Below are 15,792 nucleotides of genomic sequence, written 5' to 3' on the forward strand. Positions count from 1 at the left end.
TAAATTAAATTTTAACTAAACGAAGTCAACATAGGGAATTCAGACGTTCTCATCTGAGTTGAAAATGTTCTTAAAATGAGAACGAAATTTTTTTAGTTCAAAATGTTCCTATCGTGATTGAATCAAGTTGAGTTTGTTCTTAAAATTTGGTTTAATGAAAATGGTTCTCAAGACAAAAATGAAATGTTATACATTTAGCACGTGGTTCTTAAATGAAATTCAATTTGTTCTCAAAAACCCAAAAATCTCAAGTAAAAAAAATTCTCTGAAAGTTAGAACGTAAAGGACTAAAAATACAAGAACAAAAAGTGAGTTGCCTTTCGACTTAAAATGGTTTGTTGCGGATTTTTTTATAAAAATAAACACATGTAAACAAAACCACTTTTAATTGTCAGAAAATCATAAAAAATAACTTATAATTACTCTCATATTTATTCTTTTATTTCCAGCGCACCCTTACATTGCATTAATTTAGATTTATTTTTTTATAAGCATGTATATACACCACAATGTAATATTATTAACCTTTAAATATTAAATACCTGTCACCAATCTTGTAAAAATATGAAACTATTAAAAACTAAATAAACTTTTTTTGCGCTTTTTTTGGGAAGAGTATTCAATTTTAAATCGTTTTTATACCCTTGCAGAGGGTATATTGATTTCAGTCAGAAGTTTGCAACGCAGTGAAGGAGACGTTTCCGACCCCATAAAGTATATTTGTTCTTGATCAGCATGACTAGACGAGTCGATCTAGCCATGTCCGTCTGTCCGTCTGTCCGTCCGTTTCTACGCAAACTAGTCTCTCAGTTTTAAAGCTATCGGGCTGAAACTTTCCCAAAAGTCTTATATCTTTTGCAGGTAGTATAAAAGTCGGAACCAGCCGGATCGGACAACTATATCTTATAGCTCCCATAGGAATAATCGGAAAAAAAAATTATATCTTTGGTGTTTTTTAGCATATAACCTCCTAAGCTTGGAAATAACATTTTTTAATTAGTTTTTTATTTTGAATTTAATTTTATCGAAATCGGACGACTATATCATATAGCTGCCATAGGAACGATCGGAAAATTGGTGGAAAAATAATATGAAACAAATTATAGCTTCGGTGTTTTTCAACATATAACCTCCAACGCTTGGAAATAACATTTTTTAATTAGTTCTGAATTTCGAATTTAATTTTATCAAAATATAACAACTATATCATATAGCTGCCATAGGAACGATCGGAAAATTGGTGGGAAAATAATATGAAACAAATTATTGCTGCTTCGGTGTTTTTTGACATATTATCGTATACTAATGGGAATATCATTTTTTGTGTTTTTAAATTTAATAATTATAGCTGCAAGGGTATATAAGCTTCGGCTTGCCGAAGCTAACTTCCTTTCTTGTTCCTTTTAATATAAGTTTAAAATTTTCTTTTGATCCCAAATTTAAATAAAATCAATACCATTTGATACAAATATGTTCTTAAATTAAGTCCAAAACCAACTTGACTTGAACTTCACCTTTTTAAATCATAACAATTCGATCTAGAGTTAAGACCATTCAGCTCAAAATAAGAACATTTGTACTTACACAGTTTTTAAGAACGAATGTTCTCAGTTCAAGCACAATGTTCTTGGTTTTTCCTCTCTGTATACATAAATACCCGAAAACATATGAAAAGAGCAAGGATTCTTGCTTTATTTCCTCTAATCAACTGATTTCCTTACGAGAGCGAAATCCATTGTATTTTTCATTCACAGTCAAAGTTCCATATCTTAAACCAACATCTGACACGAAACGAGTTAACGAGATTTCAATTTATGTACAAAATTGTACCCTGATAAATTTGAAAAAAGTTCGATATGACTTTTATTAGACCTATTTAAATGAAACAATATATGTTAAGTATTTATATTGTATTTATCTTTAATTTCAAAAAATTTTCAAACTCCGCACTTAAAATGCAGCCTCACGCCACTGAGAACAAACGAAAACTGTCCTGCAGTTGCTTTGGTCGAGCTCAGCTCAGTTTATTTAATTTCCAAATTTTCTTAATAGACTTTTTAAGAGAGCCCTCCGGTCTAAAGCGCTCTTAATTATACCCGTTAAATGGGTAAATGGGTATATTGTTTTAGTTGAAAAGTATTTCCTCAGTATATATATAAAGTATTGATCAGAATCACTTGCCGTGTCGATCTGGCCATATCGATCTGTTTCTCTGTCCGTATAAACCCTTAGATGATAGATAGAATGTTGGGACTAGGCATGCAGATGCTAGAAATTTCTGCGCAGCTCAAGATTATTTCAGCCGAGTGCCACGCCCATTTTAACGCCACATATCGCAAGTCTGGGGCACTCAATTAATAGTCAGGGGTATCTGAACGTCGAAGCACTTGACTTTAGCGACCTTCTTGATAAAGCACATTGCGAGCTCCAGTTGAAGTATAGCAATCTCACAGCATATCCTGTGGGAATATCCGGGATTTTTACACCCTTGCAGATGGTATTATATTTTAAGTTAAAACGCAGAGAAGACATATACGACCCTGTATAATATATATTCCTTAAGAGTTTATTTAAGCATTTTTATACTTAACATAATATAACCATTTTTTGGATCATATTCTTTTATTACTTAATTTATTAATAAATAAGATTTCAGACATACGAAATATATAATAAAGACATCGGATCGACAGAAAAATAGATAATAAATAAATCATTAAAAGCTATACGTAACTTTATTTTTTTAAAACGCATTTTTTGAAAAAAATTGGACTGCCAAATCACTGTATATATGTACAAATCAACCGAATATATACATTTTCCATAATATGAATGATATGGCTAACGCTGAAAGTGTATACAAAGTTTGGATAGCCTAAAATAGCTTTCATTCTTCTTGAAACTCGAATTCCCACATCCATAGAATCAAGCTTCTATCGAAATCTTGAAATAGGTAGGCATTTCCGATCCAATGATGTAAATACATGTACTAGCCAAATTTGCAGGTTTGGTGGTTTTATATACTTATACCACGAAAAAAAAATATTTTTTATATTTGGATTTGGCTTTGTATATTGAAAAAAGTTTAATTTCAGTAGTTTTGTCTTATAGTACATTATTTTAACTTTTTACATATCTTACCCGTAGAGTATTGTACTCGCGTTTCCGACCCCATAAAGTATATATATTCTTGATCAGGATCACTAGCCGAGTCGATCTAGCCATGTCCGTCTGTCCATCGGAAACTATAAGAGCTAGGCTATTGGAATTTGACATGCAGATTAATGAGCTTCTTGCGCAGCGCAAGTTGGTTTTAGAAGAGTGCCACGCCCACTGTAACGCCCAAAAACCGCCCAAACCTGTAGCGCTCCCAATTTTCATTCTAGAAAAAAATTTTAACTGAAATATATTAGACTCGTCAATACCTATCGATTGACCCAAAAAAAATTTTGCCACGCCCACTCTAACGCCCATAAGGCTTAAATCTGTCTACCGCCCACATAACCATATCTATCTCAGGTTCTATCTCAGGTTCCAACGATCAGATCACTATAACTTGTATGTGTCTAAGCATTCTTAAAACTTCCATGCAGTTCTACGTGTCATTAATGTGCCGACTTTGACTTCGAAAAAAGTTGTAAAAGTTCGATAACATTATTATTTGTATGAAAATGATTGCATTATTAATCAATAACAGTGCAATTTTTGGGGAACTTCTGAATAATTACTGATTACTGGATCTGCAGGGTATGTACTAAAATACATGCAAGCGGAAAAGCGCTTAAAAGTGTATTCACATGTTCAATGTAATAGTAGCGCCACCCCCTTTGCAAAGGGTTCAATAATTTCGGTCAGATGTTTGGTACGCATAGAAGGACACGCTATACAGTATCAAATATAAACACCTCTTCTTGACAGGGTTTTTGATGATCGCACCTTCAGCTTACAGAAGTTCTGATATCAAATTTATAAATTAACATTTTTATAGCTGTTGTCCCGCCAAACCAGCGAGTTTTTCCAAAAGTGGTAGAACCAAAATTAAATTTTAAATTTGAAAAGTCACTCAAAATTATGTTTTGCGAGTAACTTCGACGGAGATTGGATTTTAACAAATGAGGTGTCATTCGACGCGTTTTTTGAGTATAAATACAACTAGACTAATACACTTGACAATTTATCCCCAACGGGCCCAACAGATTCAAATTTTCATTTTCTTTTTTCACACTTTCTCCAAAACCAATGGATTTTCTTAGTTTTGGTAGGCAAGCCTTTTAGTTTTTTCGATTCGTGTGTCACTCGTTACGATCGAACCATCACAGTAGATTTCATCTTTTCGTGTATATATAGTGCCGCCTTTGCACAGTTTCCTGAATCTGATCAAGACTATCTTTACTTTATGGGCTTAAAACTCCTTCCCTCTTCCTTTTAACGAATAAATTGTTTTCAAGTAACTGGTGTAAGGAGCAGGAATCAGCTCCAGCGATTTATTAAGCATCTTTATACAACCCTCAAAAATAAATTTGTTTTAAAGATGGAGTGGTATTTTTTTTCAATATACTTTTATTTATATTATGTTGGTTTTTTCATTAATATTAAGGTGTACATAGATACTTTTAATTATCTAAAAAATTTGTTTAGTTACAATTGCCACGCATACAATCCGTCTTCAATGTGATTTGTATGACAAATGTATAGACACCCAGGAAAACCCCGTCCGTCCAATATCAATCAATTCAAATGCTACAGTTATCAATAGTCGGCCCATGGACATGTTGGACTGTCTCCGATTTGGGGGTCTGTGTCGTTTGCCTTACATGGCTAAACATTAGCTTCTGATTTACACGTATGTATCTATATGCTTAGATGTGCAATGGAGAAACTCGACTCGAATATTTCATCCTAATATCGCCCTTTCAAATGCCACATGCCGAACTCAAACTCACAACTTATATTTCTTACAGCTTATCCAGACGCTGAGTTTATAGGGTTTGTTTGACCGAAACATTCGGTTAACTATTCTTGTTATCGAGAATGTAGTTTCGTTCAACGTCAAGGGAGATTTTCATTTGGGATTCTTGTTCAATAGTTTTTCGCTTTTCAAGCTTTCTTATGTGGAATGTGGTCATTCTTTCATTTACATACATAGTTAAAGTAAAAACTAGCCACTGAATGCCACGTCTAAGTGATTTCCAATATTGTGAAAATCGTGACCCTACTTATCGAGACCAGGCCCTCTAAGGATCATATTGTATCCTTCCTTCCGTTTTAGATTTACACAAATACATAAATTTCCCATTTAAATTGTTGTCCCTTTTGCTTGCAGTTCTGGTTGAGTTTGTTGCTTAGAAAATTTCTTTGTTTAATTTGTTTAATCTTAATTTCTTACAATATTTTGAAATTCCTTTAGCAATCATCGGATTTGTGTATTATGTACTTGGTTTCTCTATATTGGAAATACATATCTAGTAGATTCTTCTGTATTATTTTGGTTTTATCATGTAATTTTAGTTATTAATCGTAACAATTGTAAGTGTAATCAAAATTATAAATTGTATATAAAAATACAAAATACATACATTAATGATTTTTATCAAATTCTCATTTTATTATAGTTCTTATTGAGTTTAATGTATAGTTCCATACATATGCTCGATTATGTGGTATATCTCGGGAGGTTTTCGATTTCCGCCACGAGTAATTCGCCAAATATTTACATACAACTGTCTGAATTTCGGTGCGTATCAAAAAACAAGGAACCAATCTTTTAACCCAAAACACAACAATCTGGCAATACACACATGCTGATAATTTAAATGTTTGTGGGTTATGACAGGATCCAGAAATCGCCTGAAATTCCTGTGAAGCATCGGCAATCAAGTTTGAAAAAACTCGAAATTGGAGTACCTACTGGATCCTGCCCATATAATTTTGATGTGATTCATGATAGTGGAAAGGCACAAAATGCTAAGGAATAAAACTAAAATCGACTAACTTAACGTGTGTGTATGAGACACTGTATGTGGATGAAAAAACAGAATATTCTATCATTGAAACCGCCGAAAAGATTTGTATTTTAAGATGGAATTTCCAGAGGAACCAACTCGGAAAACGGATCAAAATAAATGGGAGACTTTGTCTGCTCGCTTCTGATGCAATTTATTGGACGGAAAACCATATATATGTCAGTGTGCGAATGTCTATAATGCCATGGTTACGCAAATCGGGCTAAGCCGAAATCGGAGCTACCAAATTGGATGCCAAGCCAAAGAGGCTGTGAATTGATACTCGCATCAATAACCTAAACCGTTTCCATATCCACTCCGATCGGATCTCGAAACTCATTGGCTCTCTAGGCTCTGCTACATGTTTTAAAATACACATTGACTTATTGAAGCTTTTTAAAAGCTAATCCATTGGTTACTCATAAAAATGGTTAAATTACTTTATTTTTACTAGATGTGGTTACGAGGATTAAAGCTTTATACAACACACTGTTGAATCGTACTTAACTTAGATGCGTATTGGTTTTTTTGGTTTTTGGTTATGCGCGGTTAAAGGATTCTCAATTTTCCACTACCAGGCGTAGACTCCTGCTAAGAGTCTTGCCAAAGTGCCGATTCTTCTGTGGCCCCGACTAAACTTAACTCGAACTGATGAGTTGAGGTTGAATCTCGGTTAAACAAAATAAGTGTAATAAATTATGAAAATCATTTTGCTTCATATTTATTTTACATATATGTACGTTTCTTTTTTTTCCACATATGCGTAGAGTAGAATTGTTTTTATTTGGATTTTTACATAAATAATTTGTTGATGGGTTTTTTCTATTTATGTGCGTCTCTTTTAGTTATTCTTGTATATTAAATTAAACTAAAATTATAAAAACAAAAACAAAACACTGAACGCACTTGGCGGGCTAGATCGATTGGATAGCCGCAAAGTGTGTCCATTGTTGCATACATTAAGATCTATAAAATAAGCAAACAACTAACAAAGTTAATGTAAAAAGTACGAAAATCAAGCTATATCTGATAACAATGTTTCGACTGAAATTTTGATGGCAACAAAAGTACATGAGAGCAAAACTTTCCCTTCTGATAGTTATGTTTCTCGACCAGTGGTATATCGCATTTGATTGGATTTGACCTGATGTCTGATTAAATATCAATAAGTTGCAAGGATTCTGCTGTTGTTGCATGGGTGGTTATCGACATTTTTACAAACATGTATTATTATTTAAGTGGATGCTTCATGTAAACGGCGTTTCTCTTACAGATTCATCTCCTTTCCTTTTTCTTGGTTTGCTTGTTTCTTTCTTGTTTTGATGGTATTAATACAAATCGTAATTTACAATGAATGGGGCTCCCTCAATACAAATTAATCAATTGTTTAATTGTTACATATGCGTTTATGAATTATTATATTATCTGTTTGCATGTATAGTTAAATATTCCGGTAAACAATAGTATCAATATTTACGGTTTAGCTTAATAAAACATACAGTATTATCTGTGATTTCGTTTTCATTCATTTTATCAGCTTATCATTTTCGGTTTTTTATTTTTACACGCCTTTATGCCCAGAAATTCTAATAAGAAACTTCTAGCATATATAATTCTTTGAATATATATTCCGGGGGATTTTTTACGCAAAATTTTGTTTTTTCTTTCTGTAGTTATTTTAGTAAAATGTTGCTTTATTATGCTTCAGTACGACAAAGTTTTTCCGTTTGTTGTTCCTTATCAAGCTTTTGATTAAATTTAAGTTTCATATTTTTTGTTTTGGTTTTTATTACAAAAGTTACTATAGTAATAAATTTATTTAAATATAACAGAGTGACAACAAATAACTCGGACGTATATTTTGTATAAAAACTTTTGAAGAAAATACAGTTCCTTGTTGGTCTGAAAGACCATGGTGTTTACTCGAATATACCCAGAAGTTTTTTTCATTGGTATCCAAACATTTCCGGTCACTGTCTTTTTGACTTTTAGAAGTTATTTTGCCAAAACAATTAAAAAATCACACAAAATTGTTTTCTAAAAAACTTTGTCCGATAGAAACACCACCAATGTTTCAATATATATTATTATTATTCTACGAATCTTTATAATCGTAGTGTAAAGCGAGAAAGTTTGTCCTGATTATTTGCTGCCACCCCGTATCAGATTTTGTGTTATTTTTCTCTCAAATTAAAATGTATACATCATTTTCATCATTTTGTTGATGCTGGTTTACCATCTCAGTTTAGTATTCTATTTATGCTACAATTTTCGGTTCCTGATGTTACAAACGTAAGAAACTTTCTCGGGTCTAATTAATGCCTAATTTTCGGCCACATTCGCTCGCTTCTCAATTCTTCTTTTATATTTAGTAAATATGCGAAAAAGGAATTATATGAATGTGTATGTGTGTTTGTATAAAAATCACAAAAATAGTTTTTCGATCCAAATCCAGTTTAGACCAAATTATATTCCTTAAGGTTCGATTGCAGAATTGTGTCCTTAACAGCTGCAAACACAAACCTTATGTTTTCCGTATCTAAACAACGAAAAGAAAAGGTAATTAGTTGGTTGTGTAAGTTCATTTTGGGGGAGCTAACTGCACACGCATTCCATTCAAGACATTTAACAGACTATATTGCATTTTTATTGAGGCACTTTGAAAAACAAATCTTATACAATATTAATAAATTATTCATTAGCATTGCCGTTATTCCTGAATTCCTCCTTGCCGGATTAGCCCAAATTGAACTCCTTTAGTGCATTTTGCATAATTGTATCTTTGACAGCGCAGAACACAAGTTTGATGTTTTCGGTATCTGTTTACCAAGAGATCGTCGTTTTATTATAAATTAATTTGATTGGGATTAATATTTTGACTAGCAATACTCTACTCTTCTCCGGCGGCAAAAGCAAATGCAAAAGTTGTACAAACCAAAGATTACCTTTTAACCAGACTTTTTGAGCTGAAAATTAGAATCACATCCACTCGCACTTTCTGACCACACATACCGAACTATTCTAAAACACTTACCTGTAGCACAGGTGAAATGAGAATAGATAATTTTTTCGGAATCTGGATTTAAATCTACAAACATTCGCAGTATGAATTCTCGGGCCGCTATTGCGTCGCGCTGTGGACCTATTTTGATGAGAAGGCAAATAAAATGTTACATCTAGCATGGTACTACAGGAATTAGCATATAATCTACAGATGAGTTTTGCATTTTGAGGCAATTACATAGAGCTTAAGTACAGAGGGTGAAAGTCCACCTGTGGCCGTTGTAAAATGCGAATAGCATTGACGTTCGGGATCTGGATTGGAGGCCAAGTACTTTTTCAAAACAAACTGTTTGGCCGCGGCGTGATCCTGCTTTGGACCTGGTTTTCGGCGCATAAAATCGTACATAACTATGGCCACTATTACCATTCGGAACACTTACCATCGTACTCAGGAAAATAGTCTACCAAATGCGAATACATTATTTTCTCCTCCAACAAGTCCTTCTTATTCAGGAAAAGAATAACGGACGAATTTTGGAACCATGGGTATGTAATTATAGTACGAAATAAAGCTTTAGATTCCTCCATTCGATTCTGAAAATTAAAAAAATATGTTATCGATTGAAAAAAAATTAACCAATAACCAATTAGTAACCATACCTCATTATCAGATTCAAACAAGATTTGATCGTATTCCGATAGCGCTACCAAAAATATAATTGATGTCACGTTCTCAAAGCAATGAATCCACTTTCTTCTCTCGGATCGCTGACCTCCGACGTCCACCATTCTGTTTATGAGGGATAGTATATTATCTTAAAGAGTTTCAACCAAGATTTACTACATTTAAAGCAAAACATAAAAGCATTGAATTCCAAAAGCGCAAGCAAAAAATAATATTAGTAAAAAATATATAAACGAAATAGTCTTTTGCTAGCTGTATCATAACCATTTACATTTCTAGCCTTGTCAGTAACTTATCGCATTATGTTTTGAATAGATACCTAAACACAATGCCATCCAAATCGAAAGGATACTCAAGAATGCCAGTTGTCGGCACTCGAGCACGAAGAATATCCTGCTCAGTTGGCAAGTAATCAGCCAATTCAATTCGAGCTAAGTCGCTCAAGTAGCTATATTAGATTAACAAATATAATTTTAAGCAAGGAACGGAAACCATAACCGGGTCTAGAATAGTTTTACAATCCGTCTCAGTCCACTAACTCTGCAGAAGGCCCTAGACTAAGTCCCTCAAAAGAACACTTCGAAAGACATGCGCTAAAGAAATTCTGAAGATTTTTGTTAACAAATATAAGTAATCGAACCATAACCAAAACAGAAATCAGACACATGCAATGGAGTTAAGTGAAAAGGATGGTATGTACCTAAATCTGATTTCTTCTAAATCAAAGGGATACTCAATTATCCCTGTTGTCGGCACACGAACTCTTAAAATGTCTTGCTCAGTGGGTAAATATGCAGGTTGAGCCACACGATCGAGATCCTTCAGATAACTATACATAAACAAGATAATTTATTTAGTTTGCACAGTCAGTATTTTCAGTCTCGACAGTTAGTTTTTGGGTGTGATTTTTGGGGAAGAATATAATCCTTTCCGTTTGCATGTCAACGAGTAACTCACTATTTGGCTGAATCAGTCAGCTGATATTCCCTACGACGATCGTAGCACTCCTGGATGCCAGCATCGTCCCATAGCGTTTTGATGGCATTCAAGTATGGATCCTCGAACGTGGTAACGGTCTCGTAGTCGATGCTCATCACCAGATCGGCCAGTTCCTGTAAATGGTATTAATTTTTGGTGATTATTCGCACGTGTGATGGTGATGTCAATGCAATACTTACGCTATGCTCTCCCTGACCATAGGAAATCTTCAGCATGTCCATTGCCTTGATCATTGACTGCATGGCCATGAATATGTTCTGGAAAACCAGCTTGATGTACCCACGCTTGTCCTCGTCCGAGTAGCCGCTGCCGTGGATAATGCGCATCTGTTTGATAAATGTTGACTTGCCGGACTCGCCCGTGCCTGGGGATATAGGATTGAAAAATATATAGCCATAAATGCGGGACATGCAATGCAATTAGCCAGCCGCCTTCAATTGCATTAAGCCAAGCTAAGTGCAATCAAAATGTGCCATGTTCCACCTACCCAGCAGCAACAATTTAAGCTCGCGGCGCGCATCTCTCTTGTCTCGGCGCAACTGCTTCTCGATTTCCTGATTGATGCGCTTTTGTTCCTTGGCCTCCTCCGATAAACAGCACTCCATGCTAACTAGATTTGTGGACGCTTTCGCGTGCTGCTGCCACTACGCTCGACAGGCCGTTCCGTATAGAAAATGTATGCTGTTTCGATGGTGGGATGGTCTCCTGGACTCCCTTCCTTGGACCCTCAGTCACCTATCTAATTGGTTGTGTGATGCGCGCTGATTCCCACGTGTCCTAGCTGCGTGCTCATCCAAGGGAATTGCTTTGTACCCGTTCCAAGTTACAGATTCTGTTTCAGTTTCGATTGATACATTTGTACTTTGGCGTTGCTGGCTCTGCAGATCCTATCTCGTCCAGCGCTTACGATTCAGGCTCTCTTTGGCTATTGCTATTGCTAGTTACGGCTCTACGCTAAGTCCTTGACCAGATTTCGGTGACTCGGAGGTTGAGAGTGATGGTTACAAATGAACGACGACCACATCGAACGATCCAAGAACATCTGCAAAGAGGCGAAGCTTTGATTTAGCACTGGCTTGCATAATAGAACCGTAGGATCTATAGAACTATGGCTTAACGGACCACCAGAGTTGTTAGCTCAACGAGAGTTCGCCGCGATGTGTCCCGTGCTGGCAATTAACATTTCATATTTGCTAGCCTGCCCCACAAGCTGGCAACGTCGACAACGACGTCGGATATCGATGGCCCATGGCTACCCCTGACTTCCTCTGGCCATGGCATTGGCTTTGGCTCTGTTCTGGGTCTGCTCTCTCTGCGCAGACCTGGGATCGCCCTCCACCAGGTGGCTACAGATTGAGGAAGCGTTCGCCCAATGGCCCCCATCCAAGTTCATTGCAAGAAAGCTGATTTTGGAAAATATATGGCTTCGCTGACCACAGGTTCGCGAGAGTGTTCTCTGAGTGAGTGAACCAATCTCGACTTCAAATAGGTGTCTAGAGGAATACCAGGAAAATCCTATTGCCATATTTCCCTACTATGTTACTAGCTAAATACAAATGGCATTCGTGGTTTATTCCCATGGATTTTAGTTTTCCCTTTTACCTTTAAAGTTTCCACCATTGAATATTAAAGACAGTTTTCCTTTGATCCATTTTACCTATAAACCAGTCAAAATGGTATCAATAAAATTTTTTGATTCAATCGGTTCCATAGACTGTGTTTTGGTCCACCCAGCGACGTCGTTCATTCATGGGTTCAGCGTAGGGCAAGCCTATAGAATATAGCCTATAACCTGCAGTCGTGGCCACTGGTGCTATTTCCTCTCTTTTCGTGCCCTCTGTTCATATATCGAGTGATTGCTAATCCAATTTAGTTGGCGAATACATTGACACGGGTCGAGGTAAGGCTTTCAACATGGACACTACCAAATATCGATAGAACATATAGCAATATTTTGGACAAAAGTTCAGACGGGGGAGCGTTGGCGAGCGGTGGTGGGAGAATATGGAGATCTTTGTAAAGTCATGGCTAGCCGTATAGAACCAGGATTAGTGGACTACACTCGGAAAGCATTTCTCGTTGAGCAAAGCCACAAAATCTAATTAGCAGTAGCCGCAAAATTCAGGGGCAGGGGCACGCAATTGGCGCAATGAAGCGTTTTTTAACAATAGTTTGCCAGATATATCATGCCACCAAATCGGAGGGAGAGTAACCCACCGAGAACTGGTCTTATCTGCCTTACATATGTATATGCTTATGATAAACCAGTCAGAGATAACGTTTGAGTTGTCTTCTTAATCTTTAGACGACTACTGTTCTCTTAGAAAGTGCTGTTTCTATTGCAGTCTATTTTCTAAAAAACGATTATAGATCGGAAATACCAGCTTATTAGTCATTTTGAACCCTTATCGAACCCATACTTTGCTTGCCCTGTAGTAATTATGAGCTAATACTTTAAATATAACATGCTATTTACAGAATCTAAATAAAAATAAATGGAGAAAGAACTAGTGTCCAAACATTTTACAACGAAATGCATTTGTATTTTCTCTGAAATGATTAAAGCCACTGTGATTAGAGATATAATTCATCATTAAATCATCTTCTTTTGCTCGAAAATGTTATTCAAAACTTTAGAGATTAAGAGATTTAATAAATTTGTTATCTTTAAATAGGTATTTTACATTTAAGAAATGATACTTTTTTATATTTAAGATTATACAAATGTTATATTTGTATTCAAATATATGTGATTTAAGATTCTTAAATCGATTTGTTGAAATCACAAGGAAAAGCCCCAGGCAACAAGTGGTCGAGTTAAAAATAATCCCAGATTTTACGATTCTAGTTTTCATTTTGGTGTTACTTACTTAAAAATTGTACGGAGACACGATATTAAAGGTATGCAGACGAGATTCTCCAAACAGATGTTCCGGTTATCCTCTCGATTGGGTTTTTCTAGCACTATTTTATACAAAAAGTATGAAATTTCGATTTCATACGCCGATCTGAGTTCTGCCGCGTTTATCGTACGTTTTTTGGTTCCCTGCCGATTTTCGGTCTGTTTTAAAATTATTTAACTTAATCACGCGATTTTTTTGCGGTTTGTTGGTTGGTTTTGCGTTCTTTTAGTTAGCTTAAACTAATTTCAAAAGCATTTCGTTTTTAGTTGGTTTGCGGTTTGGAAAACATTTGTTTTTAAGGAACGTGTGTAGTTGGTTATTTTTTTACTGGTGCTTTGTAATATAAAAGTTACGTTTACGTCTGTTCGGCTTCCTTTTAATGTAAATATGATACTATTTATATATATGTGGATATATATAGTTTCTCCTTCTGGTTTTCTGTGTGTTTGAGGGCTGATGTTGTTGTTTTTTGTCGTTTCTTGTTGTTGTTGTTCTTAAACACCAGTCTGTAAATGCAACGAAGTTTCAACAAATATTCATTGTAGTGTAATTGAAACGGAAAAGTATGTACGACGACGAACGGTCTTCGAATTGATTTCACACGAAACACTTAGTGGCTCCTTTTGTATTTAATTTTCTGCATACTTTATGCTTCTTGTATTTGTTTATTTTTCTGTATGCAGTGGAACTGCAAGTAAAAAGAGAGACAGAGAGATAAGCAGACGAATGAGGGGTGGCATGGGTGGAAAAATAGGAATGTGCATTCCGGAAAATCATCATCATACTGGGCTAAGGTAAACACACACAACCCCTACCCCCTTTTTTTTTTGTTAGCCCACCCGCCTGAAACCCAAAAACTATCTACTTTTCACAAGTTATTTGTTCGACCCCAAACAACTATTTTTGGCTTAAAACACCGTGTAGTGGCGAAAACCCACATCAAATTGAACAACAAACTAACTTTTTTACAATCCTCAACTTTTTTCTCCTATTTGTAGTGTTTTCCTCGAGCAAGCAGTGCGATATGGTGTGCACTGCTTTACGAACGAATACACACAAATATAAGCGAGGGCGTTAACGAAACGAAAAAATTTTGATAGCAATGCGATTCGAAGATTTCGCGATTCGATTCGCCGATTGTTTAACAATTATGGAGGGCCTTGTTTAATGGCCAGCACAATTTGGCGAAAAAACGCACTTTACACTGGCTTTTCGGAGACGTTTTCGGTGCTGGTACAATTTTTTCGTGGGGACTTTTTGGGGCTTTGCCAGGGGGCGTTGGGTGGCGACCGCTGGCTGGCGAGGCGACCGATTTACGGGGATTTCGCTCGAGACTCACAACATATTCGAATTGGCATCGCTCGCTACTCACAACATATTTAATTTTGCATTTTTCGCTAACGTTGACGCACGACCGTAGTTTTTGAGGACAGTAGAGGTGGAGAAACATCGATGCCAACATCGATGTTTTCGAAACATCGGTAGCATCCATGTCATCGATGTTTTCGAAACATCGGTAACATCGATGTTTGACAGATCATCTAATAATTACTAATCTAACTTTATGTATTCTGAACTATTTATTAATATTATGAGAGATAAAGTAAGCACAAATCAAACGCCTAAGACACACCGAATTTGGTATATACATTGTGGCGTTGCCAACAAACTTATCTTTTCCATATTTATTCAAAACCATGCATTTTTTTTTGCGAGGAAGAAAAACAGATTGGTCTGAAAAAATGTACTACCGAGGTCCGATTCCCAGTAATTGGTGTTACTAAATTGCTTAAAACGTCTGTTTCGTTAAAAAAAAACGGTTTCTGTGTTACAAACATCGATGGCGGCCGAAAGTCTTAGCAACTATGGCCTGTTCCTCCCTGTACCCAAAGTTTTAAACTTTCGGCTACAGTGCACAATACATAAATTGCGAACATCAAAAAACATCGATATGCAAACGTCAATGTCTCTCACCTCTAGAGGACAGTGTGACCGCGCGAGAAACGACGCAGACATACCATCCGACGCGCTTCGAAATATACCGTTAAATGCTGTACCTGTGCGCACAGCAAGCACCAATTACAAGCAGTTTACATTTGCGATTTTAGTATTTTAAAAATAATTGAAATATTTTCGTAATAAAAATGTTAGGCCTCAATACTGACATACTTACAACCATATTCATATTAACACATAGAAG

The 15,792-nt window shown here is 35.8% G+C and overlaps 1 protein-coding gene across 7 annotated transcripts; it reads right to left on the reverse strand.

Moving 5' to 3' along the window:
• Positions 1-6,743: 6,743 nt before the first annotated feature.
• LOC119551914 (G protein alpha q subunit) lies at positions 6,744-15,071 on the reverse strand. Of its 7 annotated transcripts, XM_037861535.1 has the most exons (11): positions 14,965-15,071; positions 13,560-14,280; positions 11,177-11,731; positions 10,869-11,053; positions 10,648-10,802; positions 10,391-10,519; positions 10,010-10,138; positions 9,666-9,795; positions 9,446-9,599; positions 9,037-9,144; positions 8,627-8,821 (listed from the first exon to the last, which is right to left on the reverse strand). In XM_037861535.1, exons 3-11 carry the CDS (start codon positions 11,292-11,294, stop codon positions 8,739-8,741), a joined length of 1,191 nt encoding a protein of 396 aa, XP_037717463.1. In that variant the 5' UTR covers positions 11,295-11,731; positions 13,560-14,280; positions 14,965-15,071; the 3' UTR covers positions 8,627-8,738. The 7 variants fall into 7 exon arrangements, with proteins under 7 accessions (XP_037717462.1, XP_037717461.1, XP_037717463.1 ...); XM_037861534.1 differs by lacking the exons at positions 8,627-8,821; positions 10,010-10,138; positions 13,560-14,280; positions 14,965-15,071 and adding exons at positions 6,744-8,541; positions 11,812-11,957; XM_037861533.1 differs by lacking the exons at positions 8,627-8,821; positions 10,391-10,519; positions 13,560-14,280; positions 14,965-15,071 and adding exons at positions 6,744-8,541; positions 11,812-11,956.
• Positions 15,072-15,792: the final 721 nt, after the last annotated feature.

The sequence above is a fragment of the Drosophila subpulchrella genome, chromosome 2R, assembly GCF_014743375.2.
Source record: "Drosophila subpulchrella strain 33 F10 #4 breed RU33 chromosome 2R, RU_Dsub_v1.1 Primary Assembly, whole genome shotgun sequence".
Taxonomy (NCBI): domain Eukaryota; kingdom Metazoa; phylum Arthropoda; class Insecta; order Diptera; family Drosophilidae; genus Drosophila; species Drosophila subpulchrella.